At 43.9% G+C, this 14735-nt stretch overlaps 1 protein-coding gene across 1 annotated transcript; it reads left to right on the top strand.

Annotated features, from left to right (window-relative positions):
- The first annotated feature begins 962 nt into the window (after window positions 1-962).
- On the top strand, window positions 963-5120 carry LOC142857054 (tripartite motif-containing protein 75-like). Its single transcript, XM_075984659.1, has one exon. It carries the CDS (start codon window positions 963-965, stop codon window positions 2406-2408), a length of 1446 nt encoding a protein of 481 aa, XP_075840774.1. The 3' UTR covers window positions 2409-5120.
- Window positions 5121-14735: the final 9615 nt, after the last annotated feature.

Below are 14735 nucleotides of genomic sequence, written 5' to 3'. Positions count from 1 at the left end.
ACTGCTTCCATTTCAAGGCAAACCCAGGCTGAATGTGCCACGGGGAGTCCCAGGACATTCTGCTATAATATGAGACTGTGAACACAAGCCTTTCTGTCCAGCACCTGGACGCAGAGGTTGGTGAATCTCTGTGAATTGGAGGTCAGCATGATGTACATGGTGAATTTGAGTCCAGATGAGCTAATAGTGAAAACTTCTCACACACAAAAATAGAAAACAAACAAACCATATCAAAACAATAACAACAAAGAAAAGCAATGAAAATCATGGCCTAGGGACATAACTCAGTGTGTAGAGCACCTGCTTGGCCTGCTTGAGGCCCTGAGTGTGATTTCCATCAGGACTCCTGTGGTCTCAGCCCTATCATGTCAGCACTTGGTAAGCAGAGAGGATCATGGGTTACAGGATATTTTATCAAGGCTGTGCCAACTCTTGTTTATTGTCAGTCTACATCCAGGGCTCTACCCTTCCCACAGGTTGCAAGGGCTGGTGAACACGTGGGCTGTGTGGCCATGTGGGTGGAGGAGGCAGGGCTCAGTGTTCCAGGCTTGGGAATGACTGAGATGTGTGACATCAGTCAGAGTTTAAAGGGAGCCAGGTACTGAGTGGGACCTGGGACCATCTGAACTAACCTAGTATTACTTTTATTCTTCTAAAGGAATTTCTTTTTACTCAAAGCAACTATGAGCTGCCAGAGTCCAGAAGAGCAGCTGTCCACTTGAGCTGTCACGGGCTGCAAGCCCATGCCAAGGACCTCGTTGGAAGCTGGAATTAGAGGCTAAAACCATAAAGGACTCAAGGCTTCCACCACTGTAGGGTAACCCAGGCGACAACAGTGGGGCAACAGCGGTTTCAAGGGGGAATTGCAGGACAATCGAGTCAGCTTGTCCCTGCAGGGCACTCCAGAGCCAAGTGTCAGAAGAAAGCCCACCCAGGTCCAGACCTTTATTATTCCCAGCCTGATGTCACAGGCATCGAACTTGACCAGACTCCAGGCAGAGACCAAATGTAACATCTGTATGGATGACCTGGAAGACCCAGTCCCCACAGAATGTGACCACAACTTCTGTCAATCCTGCTTCAAATCCTTCTGTGCAGAGCCACAGGGCGGCTTCTCCTGTCTTTTCTGTCGACAGTCACGTCAAGGGAAGAATCTCACATCCAATGTCCAGGTTGGGAGCATGGTTGAAATGGCCCAGCAGCACCACAGCGAGACGAACAGGAACAACAGTCAGGAGACCAGCACTAGCTGTGATCAGCACAACCGGGTCCTGACCTTCTTCTGTGAGGATGACCTGCAGCTGCTGTGTGACCAGTGCATAGGGCCTGGGAGCCACAACAGCCATCAGGTGACCCCCGTTGCAGAGGCTGCCTCTCAGAACAGCGAAAAGTCTTGTGGTTTTATTAAGTCCATCAAGAGGAAGATAAAAAAGATTCAAGACTTAAAAGACCTTCAAAGTGAAAGAATCACGGTCTTGAGAAAAAACACAGAAGCCCAGAAGCAAGAACTGACTTCTGAATTTGAGAGACTAAGCCGGTTTTTAGATGGAGAACAGCAGAAAGCTTTCTCCAGGTTAAAGGACGAGGAGAAGGATCTCAAGCAGAAGCTGAGCGAAAACATAGCAGCATTAGAACACTTTATTCCCACAGCCAACAGTTTCAGGGGCAATGCGGAGAAGAACAGACAGCTCTCAGATCTAGAAATGCTGTCGACACTCAAGGATTTCTACCAGAAACTTTTGAGTGTTCCTCCCCCAGACATTGTCCCAGCTCAGATAAGAAGAGAAGCCTACAACTTTCCTCCTCAGTATTCAGCTCTACAGAAACTTATACAGCGATTTACAGTTCAGGTAACTCTAGACCCAGAAACAGCCCATTTAAACCTGCTTGTGTCTGAGGATAGAAAATGTGTCTCATTGTTAAAGAAAAGACAAGGTCTTCCACGTTCTTCAAAAAGGTTTATCAGGAGTCGTGTTGTGTTGGGGATTCCAAATTTTAATTCAGGGAGACATTACTGGGAGGTGAAGGTGGGAAAGAAGCCTGAATGGGCTATTGGTATCTGCCAAGCCAATCTGTCCCCTGGGGAAAGGCGGTCCTCCTCTGCCCCTGAGAAATGCTGGAGGATCCTCTGGCAGGGTGACTGCTTTGTGGTCTCAGGACCTGCTGACCCAAACTCTAAGCTGAAGGTCACAACACCCAGAATCATTGGCGTTTTCCTGGACTATGAGCTGGGAGAGGTCTCCTTCTATAGCATGCCTGAGAAATCTCACATCTATACTTTCAGGGATACTTTCACTGAGCCTGTTTGCCCTTATTTCTACCTGAGACTTCGTTCAGAACCTCTTGGGCTGTGTTCTGCCTCAGATGGTGGGCCAAAACCCACAGGTGGTCTTAACTCTGACATTTAGTTCAGGCTCCATACTCCCTTGTTCCCATCCCAGGTGATCCCCAAGGTTGTACAGCTGATGGGAAGACTATACATCATTGATAGCATTATGGGTGTGAGTGCTGTACCCACATTCTCTTTTATTCATTTATCTTTTTTCAAGGCAAGTTCTGTGTCTCCCAGATTGGGCCTGGAACTTGCTAGGCTGTCCAGGCTGACTCCTGTCAGCATGCCTATCTTTGCTTCCTGTACCTTGGGTTACAGCCATGGATCGAGCAACAGGTGTAGTTTTTAATTTCTATGTCTTACATCTGAAAGAAGTTTTGTTATTAAATCCCATGCCTAGCAAATGATGGATACTGAGCCGGACACATTCTTGTCATCGTTGAGACTGTCCTGGGGAGTCATCCGGGCTAGCCTTAACTAACTCTGCAGCCTCTTCTGGCTCAGCACATCTAAGTGGCTCGAATCACAGCCCTGTATCACAGGCCCATCGCACCTCAGAATGGGATGGGAGTTTTAAGAACATATTTATTTATTTTATATCTGAGAGGGTCTTATGCAGTCTAGGCTGCCCTCAAACTTGGTACAAGCCTGAGGCTGACCTTGGATTCCTGCTCAGCTACCCTTAGTCACAAATGCCCAGCCTTTCAAATTTGTTCTTGAAGATACCCCAGTTTACCCAGAATCTCAGAAACTCCTGAAATATTCAGAAAGAACTGCATTAACAATTGCAGAATTCTAAAACATTTAAAACTATTCCCAAGTTTTCATTTTAGTAATCAGATCATCAGTGTTACCCTCCCTCTGTCCATCTCCCTGGCTCCATCCTTCCCTCCTTCCCTCCCGATTCCCCTCCCCTTTTCTTCTCCCCTTGTCTTCCAGATCCAGCAATAGGGATTCAGTCCAGGGCCTAGAGCTTCTCTGCAGGTGATCCGCAATGACCTCACAGCATCGACCCCGTTGTATCTTGTTGTTGTCTTGTCAGGGTGTCTAGGCTACCCTTGAATTTGTTATTCTCACCCTTCACACCCCTTCCCCAGTAGCCGGGACTGCAGGCTAATGTATCTGGGTATCTATATTTTTTTTGCACATTTTAACCAATTTTTAAAAATTTGTGTGTTTGTATATGTCACAGAGACACACAGAGACAGGTAGACACGGATAGGCTGACAGACAGACTGGCTATACAGTTGAGGGTGTCGAGGTCATGTTTCCTCCATCACATGGCCTGGGCTTGCCTTCAGCACTGAGGTCATCAGGTCTGCAATGGGAAGCACTTTTACCCTGTGAGCCTTCTCAGGCCCTGATTGGTTCATGGAAGAGGAGGGGAACAAGGGAGAGGAGGAAAATGCTGGGTGAGAGAATCTGAGATGTTGTCACCAGAAGGGGAGACAAACTGTTAAAAAGGTAGTTGTCACCTGATAGTTGAACACTACATGTTGATATGTGACAAGGTCCCCATGAATGTACTGATTTTATCCATTAAATTTTAATAAAATGAAAACGACTCCATCCTCGGGTTTGTAGCTATTACTCTTGCCTTCTCATACATTTCACTTAATTTTCTTGTAAAAACAATATTCCTTTATTGTTTCCACGTATCTGAGTTCTCTATCTGCATGTATGCCTTCATGCCAGAAGAAATCAGATCCCACTATAGATGTTTATCATCCACCATGAGGGTGGTGGGAATTGAACTCAGCACCTCAGGGGAGCAGCCCTAGTGCTCCATTCCCCCCTCTACGTAATTCTTAAATGTCCAGGCTTGGTGGCTCATGGCTCATTTCTGTCCTTAAGAGGCAGAATTAGAAAAATCTGGTTTCTTGCTTGGGGGGGGGGGGGCGTTAGGGGTGGATTAGTGGCTTTTTGCACTTCCTGGTCCCACCCCCGAATGCTGGGATTATAGGCCTGTGCTACCATCCTGAGCTGTGGGCACTGTGGAAAGAGCCCAGGGCCTCATGCTTACTAGGCAAGCAGGCTGTCTACCAATTGAGCTGTCACTAGAGTCCAGAAATCTCCTTTCATTAAAATCACATTAATGTGTGTGTTTATGGGTGGGCCCTGTGCCATTAAAGTCAAGTGAAGGCCACAGGAGAACTTGTTGGAGTTGGTTCTCTCCCTAAACTTTGAGTTCCAGGAATCTATCTAGTTCCAGGGAATCAGATGCCCCCTTCTGGCCACTGTAGGGATTAGACATTCCCAAGTGCAGGCAAAACACTCACACACATAAAAATAATGTAGAAATGTGCGCTATTCCTCATGTAGTAAATGCCCGCAGAGCACCCCTGCTGAGGCCATGAGTAGCTATACTCATGCACATGGGTGTTCTGCATTTTTTCTTTGCCTCTAAGGCCCAATTCTCCAGCTCTTTCTTTGCTCCAAAGGTTCTGTCTCCAGCTTGGTTGTCAGGAGCTGGGCAGAGGTGAAAAAGTCCCATTTTAAGTTAGCACCAATTAGCGTCTTCTGTTGTTGCAAGCTGTCCTCTGACTCACTCTACAGTGGAGGAGGAAGCAGGCTCTGGACTCTCCACACTTTGAAATTACAGGCCTGGGAACAGGCTGGGCTAGCAGATGATTTGTTAGGAATGTTTTGAGACGGGGTCTTCCTCATATCCACAGCAGTCCTTTAGCTTCCTGGGCACTGGGATTACTGAAATGAGACACCATGCCCAGTTCCCTGTTGATTTCTTTTGTTACAAAAGATTTCTTTTGATTTCTCTCTCTCTCTCTCTCTCTCTGTGTGTGTGTGTGTGTGTGTGTGTGTGTGTTTAAGTGCCTGCATGTGCTAGGACAGAAGTGGCTGTCAGATTCCCTGAGCTGGATATAGAGCAGGCAGTGTGAGCCACCTGACACAGGTGCTGGGGACAGCCCCAGCCTGGAGGGTGAGCATGCACCAGCATTCCCAGGAGACTGTGGATTGGACTGAAGGCTGATTGGGAGGTGCTGGGTAGTGTCTAACTTCGAAGTTTAATGCTCTAGGCAAACACTAGGCCCTGAGCTGTGGACCAACACCAAGGCCGCAGGTGGTTATTATTATGGATGAGGTGTCATGTAGTCCCAGCTGACTGAATTCCATGTGTAACCAAGATAGCCCCGAACTTGATCCTCCTACCTTCACTTCCCAATGCTGGGATTATGGGCAGAGCTACCGCTTCATGATACATGGCTGCAGTTTTAGAGGGGCTTCCTCAGTAAGTGACACACGGGAAGGAAAGAATATGTGAGCTGACCATGCTGGCCCAGGGAGAAACAGGTGCGCAGGCCCTGAGGTGACGGCAGTGAGAACATGAAGGTGATCAAAGCAGAGCCAGCAGAGAACCGTGAGAACTTGTAGAGAGGGAAGAGGAGTTGATTTTCTAAGGCACTTCTCTGTCAGGCCTCTCTGACAAGGAATCCTGTGTACAAGAATATGACCTAATGTGTGGTTTAGATCTCTGGGGCTGTCAGCTGACTTGGTGGTTAAAGGGCACTGGCTGCTTTTCTAAAGGACTCTGGTTCAATTCCTTGCAACGCCATGATGACCCAACCCTCGGTATCTCCAGTTCCAGTGTATTAAATGCCCTCTCTGGCCATCTCAGGAAGCAGATACGCACATGCTACATAGACACACATGCAGGCAGAACACCATACACATAACATATAACAATAATTTACAATTAGTCAGGTGGTGGTGGCGCACGCCTTTAATCCCAGCACTTGGGAGGCAGAGGCAGGCGGATCTCTGTGAGTTTGAGACCAGCCTGGTCTACAAGAGCTAGTTCCAGGACAGGCTCCAAAACCACAGAGAAACCCTGTCTCGAAAAACCAAAAAAAAAACAAAAACAAAAACAAAAACAATAATTACAAAAAGAAAGGTCTCTGACTGCCAAGGTAAAACATAAATGTTTGGAGCAGTAGAGTTGAGATAAAAATCAGTGTCCTGGGGCCAGAGTCATGGCTAGGTGGTTAGAGCCTTGATGCTTCTCCAAAGGACCTGGGATTCATCCCCAGCACTCAATGATGGCTCCCAACCTGTAATTCCAGCTCTCAGTGATCTGATGCTCTCTTCTGGTCTTTATGGGCACCAGGCATACACACTGCACAGGCATATAAGCAGGTAAAACATACATGCAAACATAGTAAAATTAAAACCTATTTAAAAGAAAAATGTTTATTAGATTAAAATTTAATAAAATAAGGAATATATATTTTAAGAAATTTTATTCTGTGCAGAGGCACAATATTAAACACTAACTGTATTAAAGACATTAAATTAAAAATAAGCATGTTAAAGATTTACCATAAAAGAAAAAAGAAAGAATAAGAGGCTGGAGGTGAAGCTCAGTTGGGAGCATGCATGGAGGAAGCACTGAGCTCAATTCCTGTTCCATGAAGGGGTTAAAGAAGAGGATGCCTATATACCCAGCACTTACAGGTAGAGGTGCAAGGATCAGAAGTTCCATGTCATTCTTGGGTACACAGGGTTTGAGGCCAGCCTGGGCTATCTGAGACTTTGCCTCAAGAAACAAGAACCAAAACGTCACACAAGAATATCCCAGGAGGAGGCGGCCGGAACACCGGGCGGCGGAAGGCGGCCGGAACACCGGGAGGCGGAAGGCGGCCGGAACACCGGGAGGCGGAAGGCGGCCGGAACACTGGGAGGCGGAAGGCGGCCGGAGGACGCCCAGCGCAGCCGGCGGGGACCGACTGGGACCGGAGTGGCCGCAGAGGACACAGGCTGCTGGCGGCGGGAACCATCCCAGCAGCAGAAGCAGGCTGCAGGGACCGAGCGCAACACCGAGAACAGATCGCCCCACTACAATTAAACCAAAGAGGTAGGCCTTCGGTTGGGGAGGTCCCTGGCAAAGGAGAAGCCGGGTCCTATTCCTGAAGACCCTTCTGAGGGGTTAGAGGGATCTTGGCCCCCCGGCAGGAATCAGGAAACAGAGCAAGGGAATTTTGTAAGAGGAGCCCCTGGCCAGCAGGGAAACCTGAACCAGTATTAAAAGACCCCTGAGATAGCATCGATAGGAGGAGATGGGCAGGCGCCAAGGAAAGAATTCACCCAATAATCTGAAAAACAACATGAAAACACCAGAACCCAACGATCTTACCACAGAAGGTCTCCAACACCCTAACACAGAAGAAGTGGAAAAAATTGACTTTATGAAAGCAGTAGAGTCCCTTAAACAACATGTGAAAAATGCTCTTATAGAAATGGATGAGAAGTATAACCAAAAATTTGAAGAAATGAGTAAATACGTACATAATACCCTGGGAAACCAAGAAAGAACGATCAAACAGGTAATGGAAACAGTTCAAGAATTGAAAACTGAAATGGAAGCAAGGAAGAAAACACAAACTGAGGACCAGCTGGATATGGAAAATCTAGGTCAACGAGCAGAGCCTACAGAAACAAGCATAATCAATAGAATACAAGAAATAGAAGAAAGAATCTCAGATTCTGAGGACACCATAGAGAAAATAAACGCTCTGATCAAAGAAAACTGCAAAGCCAACAAATTATCATCACAAAACATTCAGGAATTATGGGACACAATAAAAAGACCAAATCTAAGAATAATAGGAATAGAAGAAGGAGAAGAGTCACAGCTCAAAGGCCCAGGAAATATTTTGAACAAAATTATGGAAGAAAACTTTCCCAACATAAAGAAAGATATTGCTTTGAATATTCAAGAAGCATACAGAACACCAAACAGACTGGATCAAAGGAAAACATCCCCTCGCCATATAATAATCAAAACACAAAATATACAGGTTAAAGAAAGAATACTAAGAGCTGCAAAGGAAAAAGGCCAAGTAACTTATAAAGGTAAACCGATCAGACTTACACCTGATTTCTCTATGGAAACAATGAAAGCCAGAAGGTCCTGGATAGAAGTAATGCATAAGCTAAGAGACCATGGATGCAAGCCCAGACTACTATACCCAGCCAAGCTTTCGTTCACTATAAATGGAGAAATCAAGACATTCCAGGATAAAAACAAATTTAAACAATACGTAGCCACGAATCCAGCCCTACAGAAAGTAATAGAAGGAAAACTGCAACCCAAGGAATCCATCATTGCCAACACTGCCTACAATAACTCAGGCATCTAGCGACCCTTCACTAGCACAACTCAAAGAAGAGAGACACACAAATTCTACTTCCAAAAAAAATAAGTATATCCGGCGTAAACAACCACTGGTCATTAATATCACTTAATATTAATGGTCTCAATTCACCTATAAAAAGGCACAGGCTAAGAGATTGGATACGAAAACAGGATCCAACATTCTGCTGTTTGCAAGAAACACATCTCAACCACAAAGACAGGCATCTACTCAGAGTAAAGGGCTGGGAAAAGATCTTTCAAGCAAATGGACCTAAGAAACAAGCAGGTGTGGCCATACTAATTTCTAACAAAACTGACTTCAAACTAAAATCAATCAGAAGAGATCGAGATGGACACTTTATACTCATAACAGGAACAATTTGTCAGGATGACGTCTCAATCCTGAATATTTACGCCCCTAATATAAAAGCACCCTCGTATGTAAAAGAAATATTACTAAAACTCAAGGCAGACACCAAACCACACACACTAGTAGTAGGAGACTTCAATACACCTCTCTCAGCAATGGACAGGTCACTCAGACAGAAACCTAATAGAGAAGTAAGAGAACTACTGGAGGTAATGAAGCAAATGGACTTAACAGACATCTATAGAACATTCCACCCAAATAGGAAAGAATATACCTTCTTCTCTGCAGCCCATGGAACCTTCTCGAAAATTGACCACATACTCGGAAACAAAGGAAACCTCCACAGATACAAAAAAATATCAGTGTCCACCTGTGTCTTATCAGATCACCACGGATTAAAGTTAGAATTCAACAACAATCCTACCTCCAGAAAGCCGACAAACTCATGGAAACTGAACAGTCAACTACTGAACCACACCTGGGTCAAGGAAGAAATCAAGAAAGAAATTAAAGTCTTCCTTGAATTTAATGAAAATAAAGGGACAACATACTCAAACCTATGGGACACTATGAAAGCAGTGCTAAGAGGAAAGTTCATAGCACTAAGTGCCCACTTTTTGAAAACAGAGAAAGCATACATCGGAGACTTAACAGCACACTTGAAAGCTTTAGAAAAAAAGAAGCAGACTCACCTAGGAGGAGTAGGAGACTGGAAATAATCAAACTGAGGGCGGAAATCAACAAAATAGAAATGCAGAAAACAGTCCAAAGAATCAATGAAACAAAAAGTTGGTTCTTGGAGAAAATCAACAAGATCGACAAACCCCTATCCAAACTAATCAAACGGCAGAGAGAGAACACACAAATAAATAAGATCAGAAATGAAAAGGGAGACATAACCACAGACACAGAGGAAATTCAGAGACTCATTAGATCTTACTACAAAAGCCTGTATGCCACAAAACTGGAAAATGCAAAAGAAATGGACATTTTTTTAGATAAGTACCACATACCAAAGCTAAACCAAGACCAGGTGAACGATCTAAATAGACCTGTTAGTCGCAAAGAGCTAGAAACCGTTATCAAAAATCTACCTTCCAAAAAAAGCCCAGGACCAGATGGTTTCAATGCAGAATTCTACCAGAACTTCCAAGAAGAGCTAATACCTATACTCCTTAATGTATTTCACAATATAGAAACAGAAGAGTCATTGCCAAATTCCTTTTATGAAGCTACAGTTACCCTGATACCAAAACCACACAAAGATCCAACCGAGAAAGAAAATTACAGGCCTATCTCACTCATGAATATCGACGCAAAAATTCTCAATAAAATACTGGCAAACCGAATCCAAGAACACATTAGAAAAATTATCCATTATGATCAAGTAGGCTTCATCCCAGAGATGCAGGGCTGGTTCAACATACGCAAATCTATCAATGTAATCCACCATATAAATAAACTGAAAGAAAAAAACCATATGATCATTTCATTAGATGCTGAAAAAGCATTTGACAAAATTCAACATCCATTTATGATAAAAGTCTTGGAGAGATTAGGGATACAAGGGTTATACCTAAATATAATAAAAGCTATTTACAGCAAGCCGTCAGCTAACATTAAATTAAATGGAGAAAAACTCAAAGCCATCCCACTAAAATCAGGAACACGACAAGGCTGTCCACTTTCTCCATACCTCTTCAATATAGTGCTTGAAGTTCTAGCAATAGCAATAAGACAACATAAAGGGATCAAGGGGATTCGTATCGGAAAAGAAGAAGTTAAGCTCTCGTTATTTGCAGATGATATGATAGTATACATAAGCGACCCCAAAAACTCTACCAAAGAACTCCTACAGCTGATAAACACCTTTAGTAATGTGGCAGGATACAAGATCAACTCCAAAAAATCAGTGGCCTTCCTATACACTAAGGATAAGGAAACAGAGAGGGAAATTAGAGAAGCATCACCTTTCACGATAGCCACAAATAGCATAAAATATCTTGGGGTAACTCTGACCAAGGATGTGAAAGATCTATTTGACAAGAACTTTAAGTCTTTGAAGAAAGAAATTGAAGAGGACACCAGAAAATGGAAAGATCTTCCTTGCTCCTGGATTGGGAGGATCAACATAGTAAAAATGGCAATTCTACCAAAAGCAATCTATAGATTCAATGCAATCCCCATCAAAATCCCATCAAAATTCTTCACAGATCTGGAGAAGACAATAATCAACTTTATATGGAAAAACAAAAAACCCAGGATTGCCAAAACAATCTTATACAACAAAGGAGCGTCTGGAGGCATTACCATCCCTGACTTCAAACTCTACTACAGAGCTACAGTATTGAAAACAGCTTGGTATTGGCATAAAAACAGAGAAGTCGACCAATGGAATCGAATAGAAGACCCTGACATTAACCCACAAACTTATGAACACCTGATTTTCGATAAAGGAGCTAAAAGTATACAATGGAAAAAAGAGAGCATCTTCAACAAATTGTGCTGGCAAAACTGGATGTCAACCTGTAGAAGAATGAAAATAGATCCATATCTATCACCATGCACAAAACTCAAGTCCAAATGGATTAAAGACCTCAATATCAGTCCGAACACACTGAACCTGATAGAAGAGAAAGTGGGAAGTACTCTACAACACATGGGCACAGGAGACCACTTCCTACGTATAACCCCAGCAGCACAGACATTAAGGACCTCATTGAATAAATGGGACCTCCTGAGACTGAGAAGCTTCTGTAAAGCAAAGGACACTGTCGCTAAGACACAAAGGCAACCCACTAACTGGGAGAAGATCTTCACGAACCCTGCAACTGACAAATGTCTGATCTCCAAAATATATAAAGAACTCAAGAAACTAGACCGTAAAAGGCTAACCAACCCAATTATAAAATGGGGCATTGAGCTGAACAGAGAATTCTCAACAGAAGAACTTCAAATGGCCAAAAGACACTTAAGGTCATGCTCAACTTCCTTAGCGATCAGGGAAATGCAAATCAAGACAACTTTAAGATACCATCTTACACCTGTCAGAATGGCTAAAATCAAAAACACCAATGATAGCCTTTGTTGGAGAGGTTGTGGAGAAAGGGGTACACTCATCCATTGCTGGTGGGAATGCAAATTTGTGCAACCACTTTGGAAAGCAGTATGGCGGTTTCTCAGGAAATTCGGGATCAACTTACCCCTGGACCCAGCAATACCACTCTTGGGAATATACCCAAGAGAGGCCTTATCATACAACAAAAGTATATGCTCTACGATGTTTATAGCAGCATTGTTTGTGATAGCCAGAACCTGGAAACAACCTAGATGCCCTTCAATGGAAGAATGGATGAAGAAAGTATGGAATTTATACATATTAGAGTACTACTCAGCAATAAAAAACAAGGACTTCTTGAATTTTGCATGCAAATGGATGGAAATAGAAAACACTATCCTGAGTGAGGTAAGCCAGACCCAAAAAGAGCAACATGGGATGTACTCACTCATATTTGGTTTCTAGCCATAAACCAAGGACATTGAGCCTATAATTAGTGATCCTAGAGAAGCTAAATAAGGAGAACCCAAAGAAAAACATATAGGCATCCTCCTGAATATTAACCTTCAGCAGGTGATGAAAGGAGACAGAGACAGAGACCCACATTGGAGCACAGGACTGAAATCTCAAGGTCCAAATCAGGAGCAGAAGGAGAGAGAGCACGAGCAAGGAACTCAGGACTGCGAGGGGTGCACCCACACACTGAGACAATGGGGATGCTCTACTGGGAACTCACCAAGGCCAGCTGGCCTGGGTCTGGAAAAGCCTGGGATAAAACCGGACTCTCTGAACATAGCGGTTTTATCCTATGTTACTGAACATAGACAATGAGGACTGCTGAGAACTCAAGAACAATGGCAATGGGTTTCTGATCCTACTGCACGCACTGGCTTTGTGGGAGCCTAGGCAGTTTGGATGCTCACCTTACTAGACCTGGATGGAGGTGGGGGTTCCTTGGACTTCCCACAGGACAGGGAACCCTGATTGCTTTGCGGGCTGGGGGGGGGGGACTTAATTGGGGTAGGGGGAGGGAAATGGGAGGCAGTGGCGGGGAAGAGTCAGAAATCTTTAATAAATAAATAAATTTTAAAAAAATAAAAATAAATAAAAAAAACAAATAAAAAAAAGAATATCCCAGGAGAAAGATGAACAAAGGATTTGGGATGCATGTCACAAAAGAGTCATGAAAGGTTGGGATAGGAACCAATTTCATTCATATTCAAAGAAATGGCAACCTGGTTATGGGAAATGAACTCCATCTTCTGCAAGCTCCATATGCGCACCTACAAAATGAGCCATCCTTCTAGCCCCTGGAAATTGTGTAAGTTCAATATGTGAATGTTATTACTTTTTGGAGACCCAACCGTGTTACCAGCAGAAGACATGTGTGTTTTTATCTTGGCGGAGGAAAACTTTGAGACTGTCCAGCAATGGCTGTATCTAAGGGAAACAGGAACTTACTGCCCACAAGCAAGAGTTCATAGGATCAAATGAATAGTCCTGGCTTGTCAGGTGGTATCCATCTTATCCCTATATAATTATGTTTGGCTCTGCAAATAAAGTGTTGAGTATTAGGCTAAACACAGCAGGCTTCAGAACAGAGATCTCACTCAGACGCCCTCAGTGAAAAGTCTACGTTAGGCACAGACACCTGACATCCATGATCTCAGCAACTGAAGGAGGAAGCAAAAGAGTCCAGGGCAGCCATAGCCACATGAGGTCCTATCTCAAAAACCAAAGCCTTCCTAAGGTGACACATGAAGGTACCAATTGATTAAAAGGAGCTGTAGGATAAAAGCAGAAACAATGCCACATAAAAAATGTTCATTTCATTGTAAGAATTATCTGTTTGATAATACCTATACATACATCAACTTGACGTGTTAAACCCATCACAATTTGGAGCTACAATGCAAGACCAAAAAGTGTCTTTTTCCTATTTAGACAATGAAAAAATGTAGTATTGTGTGTATTTGTGTGACATGTGTGTGATATGCGTCGGTGCACACACAAGAGTAACATGTTGAGAGTTTCAAGGTCAGAAGACACATTTCAGGAGTTGGTTTCTCCTCCACCATCAGCCTTACCAAACAAGCACTTTTCCTACTGAACCATCTGACTGCCACTATGTGGTCAAATTTTAACTCAGAGACACCCTTATTCTGACATATATATTTGTCTTTTTGAAGAGCAAGAGGGAGAAGGGTCTCTTTGTAGCTTTGGCTGCCCTGAAACTCATTATTTGGAAGAGATTAGTCTTGAACTTCCTGTGTCTGCCTCCCAAGTACTAGGATGACAGCTGTGGGCCACCATGCTCAGCTAATTGAAGTTGCTGTAAATCAAAGTGTAGCAGAGGGATCTATGGCAAGTTCCTGAAGAAGGACAACGATACACTAAATGACAGATGACTTCTTACACCTCTTGCCAGTCGGATGTCTCCCCACATAGCAGGTGTCACCCCCCTCACCACTGTGTCTCCCGCTGCCCCAGGATCCTTCACACTGTATTTCTCAACTACGCACAGCAGAACGGGCACCACATATGTCCTGGTGAGATCGGTCCTATACTGAGGAAAGTGATCTGTGCTTTTGAGAAAGGTCTCATTCTGTGTACTAGGCATCAGCTGGCTTCAAGCTGGTGGTGATTCTCCTGCCTCAGCTTTTCAGGAGCTGAGACTACAGGTGTGAGTCACCATGAGCAGCAGAAGGAAATCCTGGTAAAACTGACTCAGAGGCAGAGTGTTTGCTCATTTTGTGTGAGGCATTGGGTTCGCCCCCAGCTCTGGAGAACAAACAAGAAAACAACAACAAACCTGACCTTTGCC

This window comes from Microtus pennsylvanicus, chromosome 9 (genome assembly GCF_037038515.1).
Source record: "Microtus pennsylvanicus isolate mMicPen1 chromosome 9, mMicPen1.hap1, whole genome shotgun sequence".
NCBI classification, from domain to species: domain Eukaryota; kingdom Metazoa; phylum Chordata; class Mammalia; order Rodentia; family Cricetidae; genus Microtus; species Microtus pennsylvanicus.
This window is presented reverse-complemented; position numbering and strand designations above follow the sequence as displayed.

Bases quoted from the DNA above. Each gene is read 5' to 3' on its own strand.
- LOC142857054 (XM_075984659.1), top strand. From the start codon at position 963: ATGTCACAGGCATCGAACTTGACCAGACTCCAGGCAGAGACCAAATGT.